This window comes from Chiloscyllium punctatum, chromosome 44 (assembly GCF_047496795.1).
Source record: "Chiloscyllium punctatum isolate Juve2018m chromosome 44, sChiPun1.3, whole genome shotgun sequence".
Classification (NCBI taxonomy): domain Eukaryota; kingdom Metazoa; phylum Chordata; class Chondrichthyes; order Orectolobiformes; family Hemiscylliidae; genus Chiloscyllium; species Chiloscyllium punctatum.
Genome location: NC_092782.1, coordinates 9,921,607 through 9,936,817, shown reverse-complemented (window position 1 = coordinate 9,936,817; position 15,211 = coordinate 9,921,607). Strand labels below are relative to the sequence as shown.

At 39.3% G+C, this 15,211-nt stretch overlaps 1 protein-coding gene across 2 annotated transcripts in view; it reads left to right on the top strand.

Annotated features, from left to right (window-relative positions):
• The window catches only part of LOC140466628 (serine/threonine-protein kinase 33-like), a 101,545-nt gene that overhangs the window by 78,851 nt on the left and 7,483 nt on the right, over nt 1-15,211 (top strand). For both annotated transcript variants that reach the window (XM_072562073.1, XM_072562072.1), the window contains exons 6-10: nt 3,864-3,952; nt 8,815-8,908; nt 9,016-9,091; nt 10,475-10,587; nt 11,920-12,005. In XM_072562073.1, coding sequence (XP_072418174.1) covers nt 3,864-3,952; nt 8,815-8,908; nt 9,016-9,091; nt 10,475-10,587; nt 11,920-12,005 — 458 coding nt within the window. The remainder of the gene's footprint in view (nt 1-3,863; nt 3,953-8,814; nt 8,909-9,015; nt 9,092-10,474; nt 10,588-11,919; nt 12,006-15,211) is intronic.

Sequence of the window (15,211 nt, the reverse complement as noted above, 5' to 3'; positions counted from 1 at the left end):
CGTAGCCCAACACTTCAACTCCCCCTCCCACTCCACCAAGGACATGCAGGTCCTTGGACTCCTCCATCGCCAGACCATGGCAACACGACATGGTTGGAGGAAGAGCACCTCATCTTCTGCCTGGGAACCCTCCAACCATAAGGGATGAACTCAGATTTCTCCAGTTTCCTCATTTCCCTTCCCCCCACCTTGTCTCAGTTAAACCCCTCGAACTCAGCACCGCCTTCCTAACCTGCAATCTTCTTCCTGACCTCTCCGCCCCCACCCCACTCCGGCCTATCACCCTCACCTTGACCTCCCTCCACCTATCGCATTCCCAACGCCCCTCCCCCAAGTCCCTCCTCCCTACCTTTTATCTTAGCCTGCTGGACACACTTTCCTCATTCCTGAAGAAGGGCTGATGCCCGAAACGTCGATTCTCCTGCTCCTTGGATGCTGCCTGACCTACTGCGCTTTTCCAGCAACACATTTTCAGCTCATCCTTGAGTTAGTAATCAAGGAACAGGAATTAGCCATTCAATCCCTGGAGCCAATACATGTCTGGCCCATACATGATAGTATGACTGCCCAAATCAGAGAGTCGTGGGTTCAAGCCCACTCCAGAGACTCACACACATAATCAACTGTGACATTTTGAAGTTATTATTTTCTGAATTGGAATGTTAAATCAAGCAAAGCTTTGCAACATCACTCTTTGTAAACAATTGGGATCAGCTCAGATGGAGTTTAGAAAAACATTTTGTCCTCCTGGACCATATTACATGAACCATGTAACTTGCTGTAATGTTAAAATCCATCTTCCTGGTAATTTGTATGCATCTCCAGCTCCCAATACTAACATACCTTCAGGTTCAAATTTGGGATTTATGCATGTCATATTCAGAGACCCAAATAAATCAATACTCTGTATAAATGCTTCAGAAACAATAACAGTTAAATGTTAGACATTCTAAAAAAAAATCATTCATGACGTGGGGATTATCGGCAAACCCAGCATTTATTGTTCATCCTTTCATTGTCCTTGAGAAGGTGTGATGAGCTGCCTACTTGAACCAAGGCAGATTAAGTGGATTACAGATTTTCAATGTGATTTTGTTACATGCAAGTAACTTGCTACACCATTTTGGAGGGTAGTCAAGAGATAACCACATTGCAGAAGGTCTGGAGTTTATTTTGACCAAAGTGAGTACAGAGAGATTTCCTTGTCTAAAGCATGTTTTTTTTTAATGACAATTCAGTTGTTGCTTAGTGTCCATCAACTGATATCAACATTTTGTTTATTTAATTAATAAACTACAAGTTTAAATTCCTCAGCTGCATTGTTAGGATTTGAACTAATTTCTCAACTTTAATAGACTAGCACTCAGGACTCCTTGTCCAGTAATACAAGCACTGTGCTATCGTACCAAAGAAATCAAGGCACATTCTCTTAAGTTAGTAGATATCAAAAAAACGTACTAAAACAAAAGGTGGTGAAAATACGAATGAGTGACGAGACATTGACGTGTTTCCCCAAAGATCAGAAACAATGAGTAATCCATTATACTGCCTCCGTGATCAATGAGCACATCACACCTATTGTATACCAGCCTCAGATGATCATTAATTATATTGTATTATTATTTGAAAAGAAACTGTGTGATCCAATTAGGCAAATCCACTTTTAACTGGTGTTCCAAATGTTCTCTGACTACTTGAGAAATAGTGCAGCTTAATACTTCATTCTGACCTCATTGAAATAAAGTGCAAGCTGTCTACCAAATGAAAAGCACGAGTAATACATGACAGCATATTCTGAAGAATCAGACTATGAGGTCCTACTTTAGGTACAATTGGTGCTCTGTGTGCAAATTGCATGAGCAGTTGGAAAGATTTTCGTTTGACTTTGCCCAAGTTCACTTAGATGTTTCCAAAATTCAAATATTTCATGAGCCCCCATGGTAATCAGGCAGCATTTTAGATTATAAATTGTTAAATAATTGCTCCTCCCTGCATTTAAAGAGTGATAGTAGTATAGTTTTATGAAGAGAGCCGAAAACACACTGACCAATTGTATAGTGCACTACCCTACCCAAAACATTTCACCAGAGAGATAGAAAACAAATTGGTAATCAGGCACAAATGGAGATATTCAGTCAGATGCCCAAAATGTTTGGTCAGATGGGCAATTTTTAATAAGTGTCTTAAAGAGAGCTAGAGAGGTAGAGAAGGAATTCAGGACTTTAGGCCCAGATTACTGAAGGAATAACCATCAAGAATGCTCTAGAGGCCAGAGTTGGCTGAATCAACGAGCCTGATGTCTTGGAGAGTTGGAAGACTGGAGGTGATGACAGGTCTTGGAGGGATGAGGTTATCCAGGGACTTGAAAATATTTTAAACATCAAGACATCACATGAGTGGAAACCAGTGTTGGTCGAAGCTCACAGAGGTGATGGGTGAGTGAGACCTAGAGCAAATTGGGACACCTCTGCAGAGTTGATTGAACTCAAATTTACAGAGGGTAGGATGTGGGAGAACAGCCACAAATGTGCAGGAATAGTCATGTCCAGAGGTAACTAAGGTATGAATGAGGGTATGAGCAGCAGATAAACTGAGGCCAAACCAAAGTCAGATGATACTGCAGAAGTGGAAATTGGCAAACGTAGTGACAGGGGAAATGCATGAAGAGAAGCTTATGACAGGGTCACATGTGATATTAAGTTTGCAAGCAATCTGGACTGGTCTCAGACGGTTGTCAGGAAAGGGATGGAGTTATCACTGAGCTGCTCAAAAGGGATGGAGGCTCAGAGACAGAGTTTGAAAAAAATGAAAACAATGACCAACATTGGAAACAGTCTTCCCAATATTTATGCTGTTGTCACAAATAAAAACATTTACAAGCAAAGTGTCTAGTTCAGCAATTGTGAGTAACCTGATTTTAAATAACTGAAAGTTACTTTTAAAAACTTTAAAATTTGTTAATTGCATTGGTGTAAAAATTTCTTAGTAAATTGAAGTAAAGAAGTCCCGAGCTACTAAAACACATCTATTAGCCCCCTTGCAATTTAATAAAAATATATAGATATTAAAATAAAAATTAAACCTTTTGAATGTGTACAGCGAGCACAATAAGTAGGGAATTCACCATGTGATTAATGTAGTTTAGGGATGTGATGAGTGCTTTGACTGGTTTCCAGTCATGTGTTTTTTTCAGACTAGTACAATCAATCATCATTATTCAATTTACACTGCAAGGAATTTCCACTTGCAATTTCTTGATTTTGATTTGTTCTGGTTTGGCCAATCTTAGGTTAAAAAATATCAGTTCAGCTCAGAGGAAACACTAGACTGAAATGTCCTGCTTATGTGATGAGAGGGTTGTGTACATTCTCTGTCCCCTTGTGTTATACGATCAGATTGGTTGACATCGGGCAGCATGACCAGAAGGTGATGGGCTTGAGACTGGCCTACAGCGATGGCACTAAATCCAAGGAACTATCAACAGAAGCTTTGAAGAAAATGAACAGCTGCCATTCAAGATTCCAAGCTCAGGAATCTCAAACAAACCAGACCAGCAAAGTTTTGAAACTAAAACATTAAAGATGAATCCATTTTCCCAATGGGAAGTAGCACTCAGGGGATGTTGTCCAGTTATAAGTTCCTTTGATGTCTACCTATCAGCAGTTACTCCCTACTGAGTTATGGAATGAACACCAGCAAATGAAAATACAATTGATTTATCTGGGCTTTCAGCAATGGACCTTACGATCCCGAACTGGACAGCCTGGCCTTCCTGATTAAATATAGCCATATTGACGTGAAAGCTGTGAAAATTATTTTAGATCAACTCTGTTCTTCTTTTAATCAAATCTCTTCTTTTTAAGATATTATTCACAGAGATCTGAAGCTGGAAAACATCCTGGTAAAAAGTAATAATAATGCAGATGATGAAGAACTAAAACTTAATATCAAAGTAAGTTTTACCAATGATGCACCCCCTGTTTTCATTCATTAAAAATTGGAGTCATCAGGTTGTATGATACATTGTAAATTGTAATAGCTCTCGGTCAACTATGAAAAATGATCAATGAGTATCAAGTCTTGACCTGATCCACAAGTTGCATTTTATTGCAAGCACAGGACATTGGTAGTGCATATGTAGAAGCCAAAAACTTAGAAAAGGTAAGCTCTTTAAACTCACTTTGATATTTTCATCTTTACATAGAACACATCGCCTCATTGAAATTCATATTCTCTTCCAGTGGAATCTGGAATCTTTTTTTCCAAAAATGTTTTATTCATTCATGGGATAGGGGTGTCCCTGGCTAGACCAGCACTTTTTGCCCAGAGGTCAGTGAAGAGTCAATCACATTGCTGCGGGTCTGGAATCACAAGTAGGCCAGACCAAGTAAGGATAGCAATTTCCTTCGAGTATCTATGAACTAATAAAGCTTTCAGTTGAATATAATTTCATCAATAATCACTTTGCGACTAGTGACTTATGAAGACTGAAACTCTCTGTTCTAGAACATCACTGGATGCAAATACAGGTCCAGAGTGAGACTAAGGTTACACATTGTAAACCAATACCATAGCTATGCCCTGTTCCATGACATAAACAAGTGTCCAAAATTTAAAATGTTTAGGGGGAAGGAATGGCTTTGTGATATTATCACTGGACTGCCAATCTGGAGACCCAGGTAATGTTCTGGGAATTTGGGTTCAAATTTAACAACGTTAAATCCATGCTCCCAGTTATTTAACAAATCGTAAAAAGGCAGCTAGATTATATCACAATATGTGACTCTCTGCAATGAAAGGTCTCACTGTCTGTACAGTCAGTCAGCTAGCCAGCCAGTAACTGAATATGGAATGTACTAGTGATATAAGTAAAGATATAACTTGGACAATACACAAATCTGAGCTGTCATATCAGTGTACATAGCTTGTTGTTAATTAATTTCCAGATAATTGTCTGAATAAGGACACAGGTGTCTATAGTATACGTTGCACAGGCTAACAAATAGAAAAGAACATCAATTGATCACAGCAAGTGAGCATCACAAAATGCTGATAGCAAGTGAGCACGAGAAACTAGTCATAAGTCAGTACTGAAGACGAGAAGGTGATAATAATAATGGCGGTTGTGAGAATTATTTAGTTAACTGTCACCAATCATCTGAGTTCAAAGCTGTGATTCATATCTAACAATCAAAGCAGGCAATGACAACTGGACTAAAATGTGCTCATGATAGCAGAGGAATATGCTCTCTCTCTCTTTTAAGAAAAAATGTGAGGCCACAGCTTGCCAGTGTTTTTTTAAAAAAGGTTCTAGAATAAAGTTCAACCAAAACATTAGAAAAAAAATTCTATATATTGCTAAAACTTATCTGTACCTAGCTGTCAGTTGATTCCACCACATTGTAGTTTTGGAAATGGCAAAAAGTTTTTTAAAAAGCATGCATTATATCACACCAATACTTGTTCAGCACCAATGCAACATCCAGGCATTGCCCAGCTATTTCTTTCAAAATAAAAGGAAAAGAACTCAGCAACAAGGAGAGAAGAGGAAGGTTTGTATTATAAAGATAGCTGAATAGGCTGGGACCTTTTTCACTGGAGTGTAGGTTGAAATGTGACCTTGTAGAGGTTTATCAAATCATGAGGGGTAAAGATAGGGTAAATGGGAGGTGTGTTTCCCTAGGATGAGGGGATTTCAAGATGAAGGGGCACATTTTTAAAGTGAGAGGGTTGAGATTTAAAAAAGGCATGAGGGACAATTTTTTTAAACAGAGCGTGGTTCGCATGTGGAATGAACATCCTGAGGAAGTGATGGATGTGGGCACAGTTATAACTTAAAAAAGATGCTTCGGTAAGTACATGAATGGGAAAGATTTGGAGGGATATGAGCCAGGAGCAGGCAGATGGGACTGGTTTAGTTTTGGATTATGTTCGGCAGGGACTAGTTGGACTGAAGGGTCTGTTTCCTTGCTGTATGACTCAACGACTCTATAGCTCTAAGAACATCATTACACTTCACTGCAGATTCTTTGTGTACTGGCATTCTTAAAGAGCAAAAGCTGCACAGTAAGAACAGAAAGCAAATATCTGATTGTGGATTGGTACTCCAGTGACATTCTGTCAGAACTTCAGTTATTCAAAGAAAGAATAAATCTCCATAGACAAGAGCTGTTAAACAAAGGCAGTGAAACCTCTTATCATTTTGGAAAATGAAGGACGAGCAAAATGAAAAGCCCTGATATTTTTTGTAATAATTGCAAATTTCATAATTTTTAGAAGGTCGGCTTTAGATCCAAACCAACTTCAGGGTACATAAGCTTGTATTCATATTATATTGCCAGCAGCCAATGAAACAATCAACCAATTCATAGACAGATATTGATTCACCAAAGCTAACATAACTGAAAGGCTTATGGAATGGTCACTGCCTCTGACCCTATCAAATCTTTCTGAAAGGTAGTGCTTTGCAAAGTTAAAAGTTATTACTTTGACACAAGAAGAAGAACGCAGGCTCAAAGTGAATGTAGCAGGACAGCAACACCCACAGGTCTCCCAGTCTACAATGCAATTGCAGCTGTCAATAGATTCAGCAAAACAGCCAAATCCTAGAAGAGATGTGGGCTGTTTTACCCACCAAACATTGCCCGGCATTCCATATGCATTCCCTGTTCCACATGAAGTGAGCTGAAATTTACAAGAAGTCCAAGTACTGGGAGAAACCCAAATTGCAACACTTCACTGCACATGAACATGTGAAGACAAACCAACAAAGGAAATATGTCAAAGACATTTCCAAACTTTTGCTTATGGCATGCAAGCAATTCCAAAAGCTAATGGTAATGATCCAGTATATGTGCTCAATCTGACACACCACATGAATGCTATCAAAAAAAGATGAAGCCTTTAACTCCATCCAAATGGTTTACGCCAAAAGAAATATGCAATGTGAGCTATATGCCAAAATTGACAATGGTGCAAATGCAAATATCATCCCTTTATGCATTTTTCGTGAAATATTCTCAAGAAACTGGTAGAGCATGAAGCAGTCCACACTTGATGAGTTAACAGCTTATAATGGGACTGGCATCTCCTGCATTGGCGTATTAAATGTCAATACATTTCCTTATGATAGACATGAGAAATGTTTTAGATCATTGATACAACAGGATCTTCTTTCATTATTCTAGCAGCATACATGGATAAATATATTATAATCAGGCTAATGAACTCATCAATTCCAACACCAAAGATTCCAGACTGTAGTATCAAACCGATCCTTGGCTTGACTAAACTCTACCCTTTGGTTTGATTGGGAACTTTAAAACACTTTTAAACTTTAAAGTGATACAGTGCAACATCGGAAAGATGTACAGCCAAACATCAACCCTCCTCATAAGTGCACTCAAGGTGTTACAAAGTAACGTCATTTGCAAAGTTGAGCACTAATTGATTGGTGCAATGATTTACTTTTGTTTTGAAGAAAGATGACACTATATGAGTATGTTTCGATTCAAGGCAACTGAACATTGAACTAAAAAGATATCTAACCAACACTCCTAACCTGGAAAAGCTTAATCCCAAGTTCTCAGAAGCAAACATTTTTCCAAGCTGGATGACAGGGTATTGGTTCGTACGTCTTTCCTCAGTCATTGGGAGAGACAACTTTTAGAACACAATTCTATAGATATCGTTTTCACAGGTTACCATTTGGAGTAACTGTGAGGATATATTCCAAAAGCATATGGATTACATCACCAAGTCTGAAGAAGGGCTCATGCCCGAAACGTTGATTCTCCTGCTCCTTGGATGCTGCCTGACCTGCTGTGCTTTTCCAGCTACACATTTTCAGCTTACATCCCCAAGTATCTACCAACTTCGGTCTGTATTCCAAATTATATCACAGTTCTCCAGAACATGAAACATAAGCATGACACAGACGTTTCTTCAGAAGGGTCACTGGACTTGAAATGTTCATTCTGTTTTCTTCCCACAGATGCTGCCAGACTGTTGAGATTTTCCAGCAATTTCTGTTTTTGTTTCAGATTTCCAGCATCCACAGTTCTTTCAGGGTTTTTAAAAATCAGAACAGGTTTCCTGTTCTTCAAAGCATAAAGAGGGATGGTGTATTATTGCCCCCGATCTCAGAAAGGCAGTATACCTTTAAGGCAGCTGGACGTCATTAAGACATGATTTTTTTGGCTTAAAAAGTCTTCATCTTACTTTTTGCACAACCATTCTTTTAAATAGCTCATTTAACCTTAACGTTCCTTGATAATGCTGTAAATATTAGCCAGTCATTCCAATTCTGATCGCAAAGTACATTTTAAAAAGAAAACTGCAGACACTGGAGATACACAAAAAAAAACAAAAAGTGCTGGAGAAACTCAGCAGGTCTGTGGAGAGAAAAACAAAGTTTTAATTTCTGGGTCACTAGTCTTGAAACGTTAAACTCTGGTTTTCACTCCACATATGCCACCAGACCTCCTGAGTTTCTCCAGCACTTTCAGCTTTTCTCCATTCCCATTCTGATCATTGCTGATGGAATGTTTCCCCTTTTTTGGTAACTATTGATGGCAGATCTCAAGTAATGACATGATTAAATTCAATAGCGAAATGGTCTTCTGATACTCATTTCCCTTCCTCTCATGTGAAGAAGGCTTATAGTGCTATTGGCCAGAATGAGCCACTGGGGCTGAATTCCCCCAGGATGAAGTAGGAGAAGGACTGGAGGCCACTTTCTTTTTGATGAGTTTCTGCCTTTAGGAAGAGGAGAACATGCTGTTATTGAAAAAAAAGTTGCTTCTCTGTTCACAGGTGACGGACTTTGGCTTGTCTGTATTAAAGGATGGTGCTGGTGTTGGCAGTGAATCGATGTTACAGGACGCATGTGGTACACCTTTATACATGGGTAAGCAGTGCATAATTTGCTCCAGGTTATGTAATGGAAAAGGAAATCGTAAAATAGAACCTATGTTCTCTAATTACATTTCTAATCCTTTTCTCATTATTCGACAGCCCCAGAGATAATCAATAACTATGACTACAGCCAGCAGTGCGACCTCTGGAGCATTGGAATCATTATGTATATCTTGTATGTACTCATTCCATTTATTTTTAGGATTTTCTAACTGTCTTTCTTCCTGTAAAAACCTATGGGCATTCTTATACATATGCACAGTTGGCTTAACGGCAGGAGACGGAGAGTGGTAGTGGAGGGTTGTTTTTCGGACTGGAAGACTATCATCAGCAGTGTTCCACAGGGATTGGTTCTGGGTCCTCCTTGTTTTGTCATTGATAAAAATGATTTTGATGAGAATACAGAAGGGCATGGTTAGTAAGTTTGCAGATTATACCAAATTGGTGTCACAGTAGACGCTAAAGGAGGTTAGGCTGGGACTTTTTTTCACAAGAGCATAAAACATTGAGAGGAGCCCTTATAAAAGTTTATAAAATAATGACAGGTTTACAGAGAGTTAATGGTAGCTGTCTCTTCCCAAGGTTAGGGGATTTCAAGATGAGGAAGCACATTTTTAAGGTGAGAGGAGAGAGGTTCAAAAAAGGCATGGGGGCATTTTTTTTATACAGGGGGTGGTTCACGTGTGGAATGGACTTCCTGAGGAAGTACTGGATAATAGCACAATTACAACTTTTAAAAGTCATTTGGATAAGTACATGAATAGGAAAGGTTTGGACGGATATTGGCCAGGAACAGGCAGGTGGGACCAGTTTAATTTGGATTGTTGGACTGGTTGGACTGAAGGGTTTGTTTCCTTGCTGTGTGGCTTTATAAGTAAATCGATCCAAACAAAGCCACTCAGGATTAAAAGGTAAATGTTGAGAAGGTGGTTCCACCTGTGAGCAAGTTCAAAACAAAAGGCCATTATCATAAGGGAATCCCTAATAAATCCAATAAAACTGAAGACTGGTGAGAACCAGGGACATGCTCTCAAATGAAGTTATTGAGGTGAATAACAGATGCAATTAAAGGAAAGATAGATAATTACATGTGGATTAAAGAAATACTATTTTGGTTGGATGAAGTAAGATGGTAGGAGATCCTTGGAGTGCAGGAACTTTGAATTGCTCAGTTGGCCTATTACTGTGCTTTAAAATTCGATGTAATAATAAGTGCCCAATTAGTCTTAGCAATTGTCATCCCCCATGCGGCAGTCAAAGACTTTTAATTCCTGAGTAATCACAAGATAAGGCTTTGCACCAGGAAAACAGTGAGCTTCATAATTTTCAAACAATCCACTGCTGGTTTGTCCATCAACAGCAGCACTTTGGAGATTTGCAGTTGATAATGATCAATAGTCCATTGCCAGTTTTATCTTCCCAGAGCTAATACCCCAAGGGAAGATGATTATACATATTCATCGAAAACAGAAATGTCCAAATAGTCTCTGCATTAATGCATGGTTCTGAGCAAACTGGAAAGCTAAGGATGATGTGTTACTTTGGTTTTGTCTTACAGGCTATGTGGTCAAGCTCCTTTTACAGCTACAACTTCAGAAAAATTGTATGAGGAGATCACAAAAGGGGAGCTAGATTTTTCTCATTCATCTCTGAAGTCTATTAGTGAGAGCGGTAAGATCCTTAAGTACAGTGGCGATGCACATAAGCCCAATGTGACAAAAGAAGGAATGATTGAATACCCTGTCTGAATTTTCCTAATGTTTTGATAAAGCATCCTGTTTTTGTCCTGCATTTTGGTTGAAATTTAGTTTGATAATTTATTAGTTTTTTAAAAATTGTCAGCGGTATGTAAGAAATTCAAAGGTACCTGCAAACATCAGCATCTTTGGTTAGCTCATTACTTTTTGACACCACACAATTCAAGTACAAAACTTGCTACATGTCTTGAGAAGAGGTGAGTCTGATTAAGAACTATATTAAATTCAGAAAGTTTTCTTTTGGTCTTCCCCTACCTGGTTATGATCATCACCTTTGCAAATTCTATCTTTGTCACAGAATCATAGAATCCCTACAAGTGTGGAAACAGGCCCTTCGGCCCAACAAGTTTGCACCAACCCTCCGAAGAGTAACCCACCCAGATCCATTCCCCTATCCTATTATGCTATAGTTATCCCTGGTTAAAGCACCTAACCTACACATCCCCAAACACAATGGGCAATTTAGTATGGCCAATTCACCTAACTGCACATCTTTGGATTGTGGGAGGAAACCGGAGCACCCGGAGGAAGCCCAAAACAGACACAGGGAGAATGTGCAAACTCCACAGTCTCCTGAGGCTGGAATGGAATCCAGATCCCTGGTGCTGTGAGGCAGAAGTGTGAACCACTGAGCCGCCGTGTCATTGGATAGAAAGTACTAGCCCCCTCGTTCAAATGTGAACACGTTACTGAATGTGTCATGCTTCTTAAGCATGCGAAGTGTCAGTCTATTTATTGACTATAATATGAGTGTGATGATGTACAGAGCAAGGAACAAACTGCTCTATTGCTGGGTCTCCTGTGAGGTAATTGTTTAAATGAAGATGTGATACCAAACATTCAGCTACAATATTTCTTTATTGTAATTCAACTGCTTCACATAACTGAATCCTATTAGTATACTAGAGTGAACAAAGTTAAAAACCACACAACGCCAGGTTATAGTCCAACAGGTTTATTTGGAGGTACTAGCTTTTGGAGTGCTGCTCAGGTAGCTGTGGAGCAGGGTCTTAAGACAGAATTTATCGCAAAAGATCACAGTGTCATGCATGCAACTGATACCATATATTGAACAAACCTAGATTGTTAAGTCTAGGTTGCAGGTTTCAGTTCATTAATACATAAATCCCAGAATTTCTTTCAAATCACATTCTTGAGATAACTTAAGAAAGTCTTCTGTTGGAATACTGTACAATGGAAATATTAACTAGTATTTTCTATATATTTTATATATATATTTTAACAGCTCGCTCAGTATTGAAAGGCCTTCTATTAGTGGATCCAGCTCACAGAATGACAGCCAGTGAATTGCTAAATCACCATTGGATAACTGTGAGTAATTATTCATTAAATACTTTGAAAATTTAGACTTATCTGTATGTCTTCACCAATAAGCAAAGATTTCAGTCATGATCAAATTTCATGCATTAAAGATAGTCTTAAATTAAAACTCACACAAACCAGGTTATAATCCAACAGATGTATTTGGAAGCACTAGCTTTCAGAGCGCTGCTCCTTCATGAGGTAGTTGTGGAGAATAAGATTGTAAAACATAGAATTTATAGCAAACGTTTACAGTGTGATATAACTGAAATTATATATTGAAAAAGACCTGGACTGTTTGTTAAGTCTCTCATCTTTTAGAATGACCATGTTGGTTTCAGTTCTTTCATATGTAAATTACAAAACCTTTTTTAAAAAATTACATTCTCAAGTGAACTTTAGCAATTGGTGTCATGTCGGCCCAGATAGTGCATTGAAGGTGTGAGTTTCCCTGTGTGAGACTGTGCCATAATGGTCAGACTGATTCTAATCTACAAAATGGATTTACAGAATCTTACATGAATTCATGCAGCTTTTGAGCAAAGTAAAGTGTAATTCTGCAAGTCCAAATTCACCCCACAAACATATGTGTATGTGTGCATGTGTGAGTGCATGGGTGGGGAAAGTTTGAGTGTCTATGAGAGTGTGTGTATGTGTGTGAGTGTGAGTGTAAAGGAGTAGAAGTCTGTGACAGGGTGTGTGTGAACATATGAGAGAGGGTGTGTGTGTGTGTGTGTATCCACCTGTTTGTGAGCGTATAGTGCAATGGGGTCACCTGTAGTGTGACATGAACCCATGGTACTGGTCGAGGCCATTCCCATGGATACCACACTTGGCTATCAGCCTCTGCTCGGCTACTTTTCATTGTTGCCTGTCCCAAAGTCCACCTTGGAGGATGGTCACCCGAAGATCCGAGGTCGAATGTCCTGGACCGCTGAAGTGTTTTCCAACTGGGAGGGAACACTCCTGTCTGTTGATTGTTGTGCAGTGTCTATTCATGTTCTTCTATATTTGTATATTTTGGCTGCAAATCTCTGTATGCGTATATACCGCTATCCCTGAGAGAATAACTTCAGTTGTGGATGGAAGTAGACTGCACTGATATGTTGTATCTGGACTATGTTCAATTCCATTTTGAAACGGGTTCATTAGTTTGGTGTGCAGAACACGTTGCCTAAGTTATACAATGACAAACATATCGTGAGTAAGATGACCAAAGTGATGATAGTGTGCATTGTAATTTTAACAAGAAAAACATATTCAAATATGCCATTGAATATAACAGTACAGAGGAATAGCCTGCCATTAAATAGCCTGGGAGGAAACCATTTATTCTCACAGAATCGTCCACAAAACAGTTTAATTAACTCCTAAAAACTTTTGAAGTAAATTAAAATCACAAAAACCCATTTGGACAAACTGCTAAGCCACAGAATTAAATGTTTTCAAAGAATTGTTTTACATTAGGCATGGGCACAGTCCTCAATGAATACTTGTGTCAGACTTCACATTGGAAAAGGGAGATGCAGGTAGAAACATTAGGGGGAAGACTGTGAAATATTAGAAGTTACCATAGAGTGGGAAGGGGTATAATAGGTTCAGCTGCCTCAACAGTGGATAAATCCATAGGCCGAGATGGTATATATCCCAGACTGCTGAGGGAGGAGATCCAAGGCCTTTGCAACTTGGTCTGGCTGAAATTTGTTGGCCTTCCAGAACAAGGAGTTGACCTTGACCCAGTGTTGCAGGCTGGCACATTGTAAGGTTCAGGACTATATGGTGAGGGATGTATTCAAGCCTGGGGCAGCTGCCACCAAGGCAGAGCGGAGAAAGAACATTGTCTGAGATCCTCCTGCTGAAGTTAAATGGGGGTCTGTTCAATAACCCCATAGTGCCTCAAGCACATGTAAATATGGTCTTGTACAAGTAAGAGGTGCCTTTGGTTTGTTTGGATAGAATCAAATTCCAATGTTTGTTTTCTTGGTATGCTACTGTTTAGAACTGAACTGTGTTTGTGACTAAGTTTTTTTTGTGAATAAAGTATATTTTTGAAATAAAAAAAATCTTCAAATCCTCCCTTGCTACAGATGAGATGTCAGAGGACTGGAGGACTGCTAGCATTGTCCATTATTAAAAAAGGGGAGGGAGAGCTGGATCAGGAAATTCAATAGCAGTCACTGTAAAGCACACTGATGGGAAAGTCATCAGAAAATAATCTGCAGCATAGAACAGATCTGCAGTTGGAAAGACAAAAGATACAAATTAGTCAGCAGTAGTCAGTAAGAGTAGATCGTTTTGACAACTCTGAACAAATGTTTGAGGAGTTAGTCAGTGGTGCGTATGAGGGTAGGTAACGTACTCGATGTGGTCTATATGGATTTTAGTGAAAGTTTTGTTAAGGATCCTCATGACAGACTGGTCAAGAACATAAGAACCCAAGGGATCCAACAAAAGTGGCATGTTAGATACAAAATTGGCTGAGAAGCAGGAAGCAGAGGGTGATGGTCGAGATGTTTCTGTAACTGGAAATCTGTTTCCAGTGGGGTTCTGTAGGGCTTGGTGCTGGGACCATTATGGTACACATTAATGATCTGGAATGAAATGACAGGAGTGTGGCGAAAAACTGTGTGCATGACATGAAAATAATAGGGTAAGAAGAGTGATGAGTATAACTGTACACTACAGGAGCATTTCAACTGGGTAGCTGGGTAGACCAATGGAGAATGGACTTCAACCTAGAAAAGTGTGAGGGACTGCAGTTGGCATGTCTAATAAGGGAAGGGATCACATTATGAATTACATGACACTGGCAAGTATTAAAGATCATAGAGATATCCACAGATTGTCGAAGTTAGCAGGATAGGGTGGATAAGATACTAAAGGCGGCATATGGGATATTACCTCTATTGGCTGAGGCATAGAATACAGCAGTGAGGAGGAGCAAGGTGATGCTGAACACTATAAAAAGTGCTGGTTAGGTCACATGTGGAGAATTGCATGCTGTTCTGCTCACAATATTATAGGAAGGATGTGATTGCAACTAGAGGGTGAAGAAGAGATGTTGCCTAGGATGGAGAGTCAGCTATGAAGAACGATTGGAGAGGCTGGGATTGTTCTCCTTAGTGAGGGAAGGGGATGTTGAGAGGGTTGTGTAAGATCATTGCTAGGGTGGATGGGAAGGTATTTTGTCCATTAGTAGAAGGGTCAATAACTAG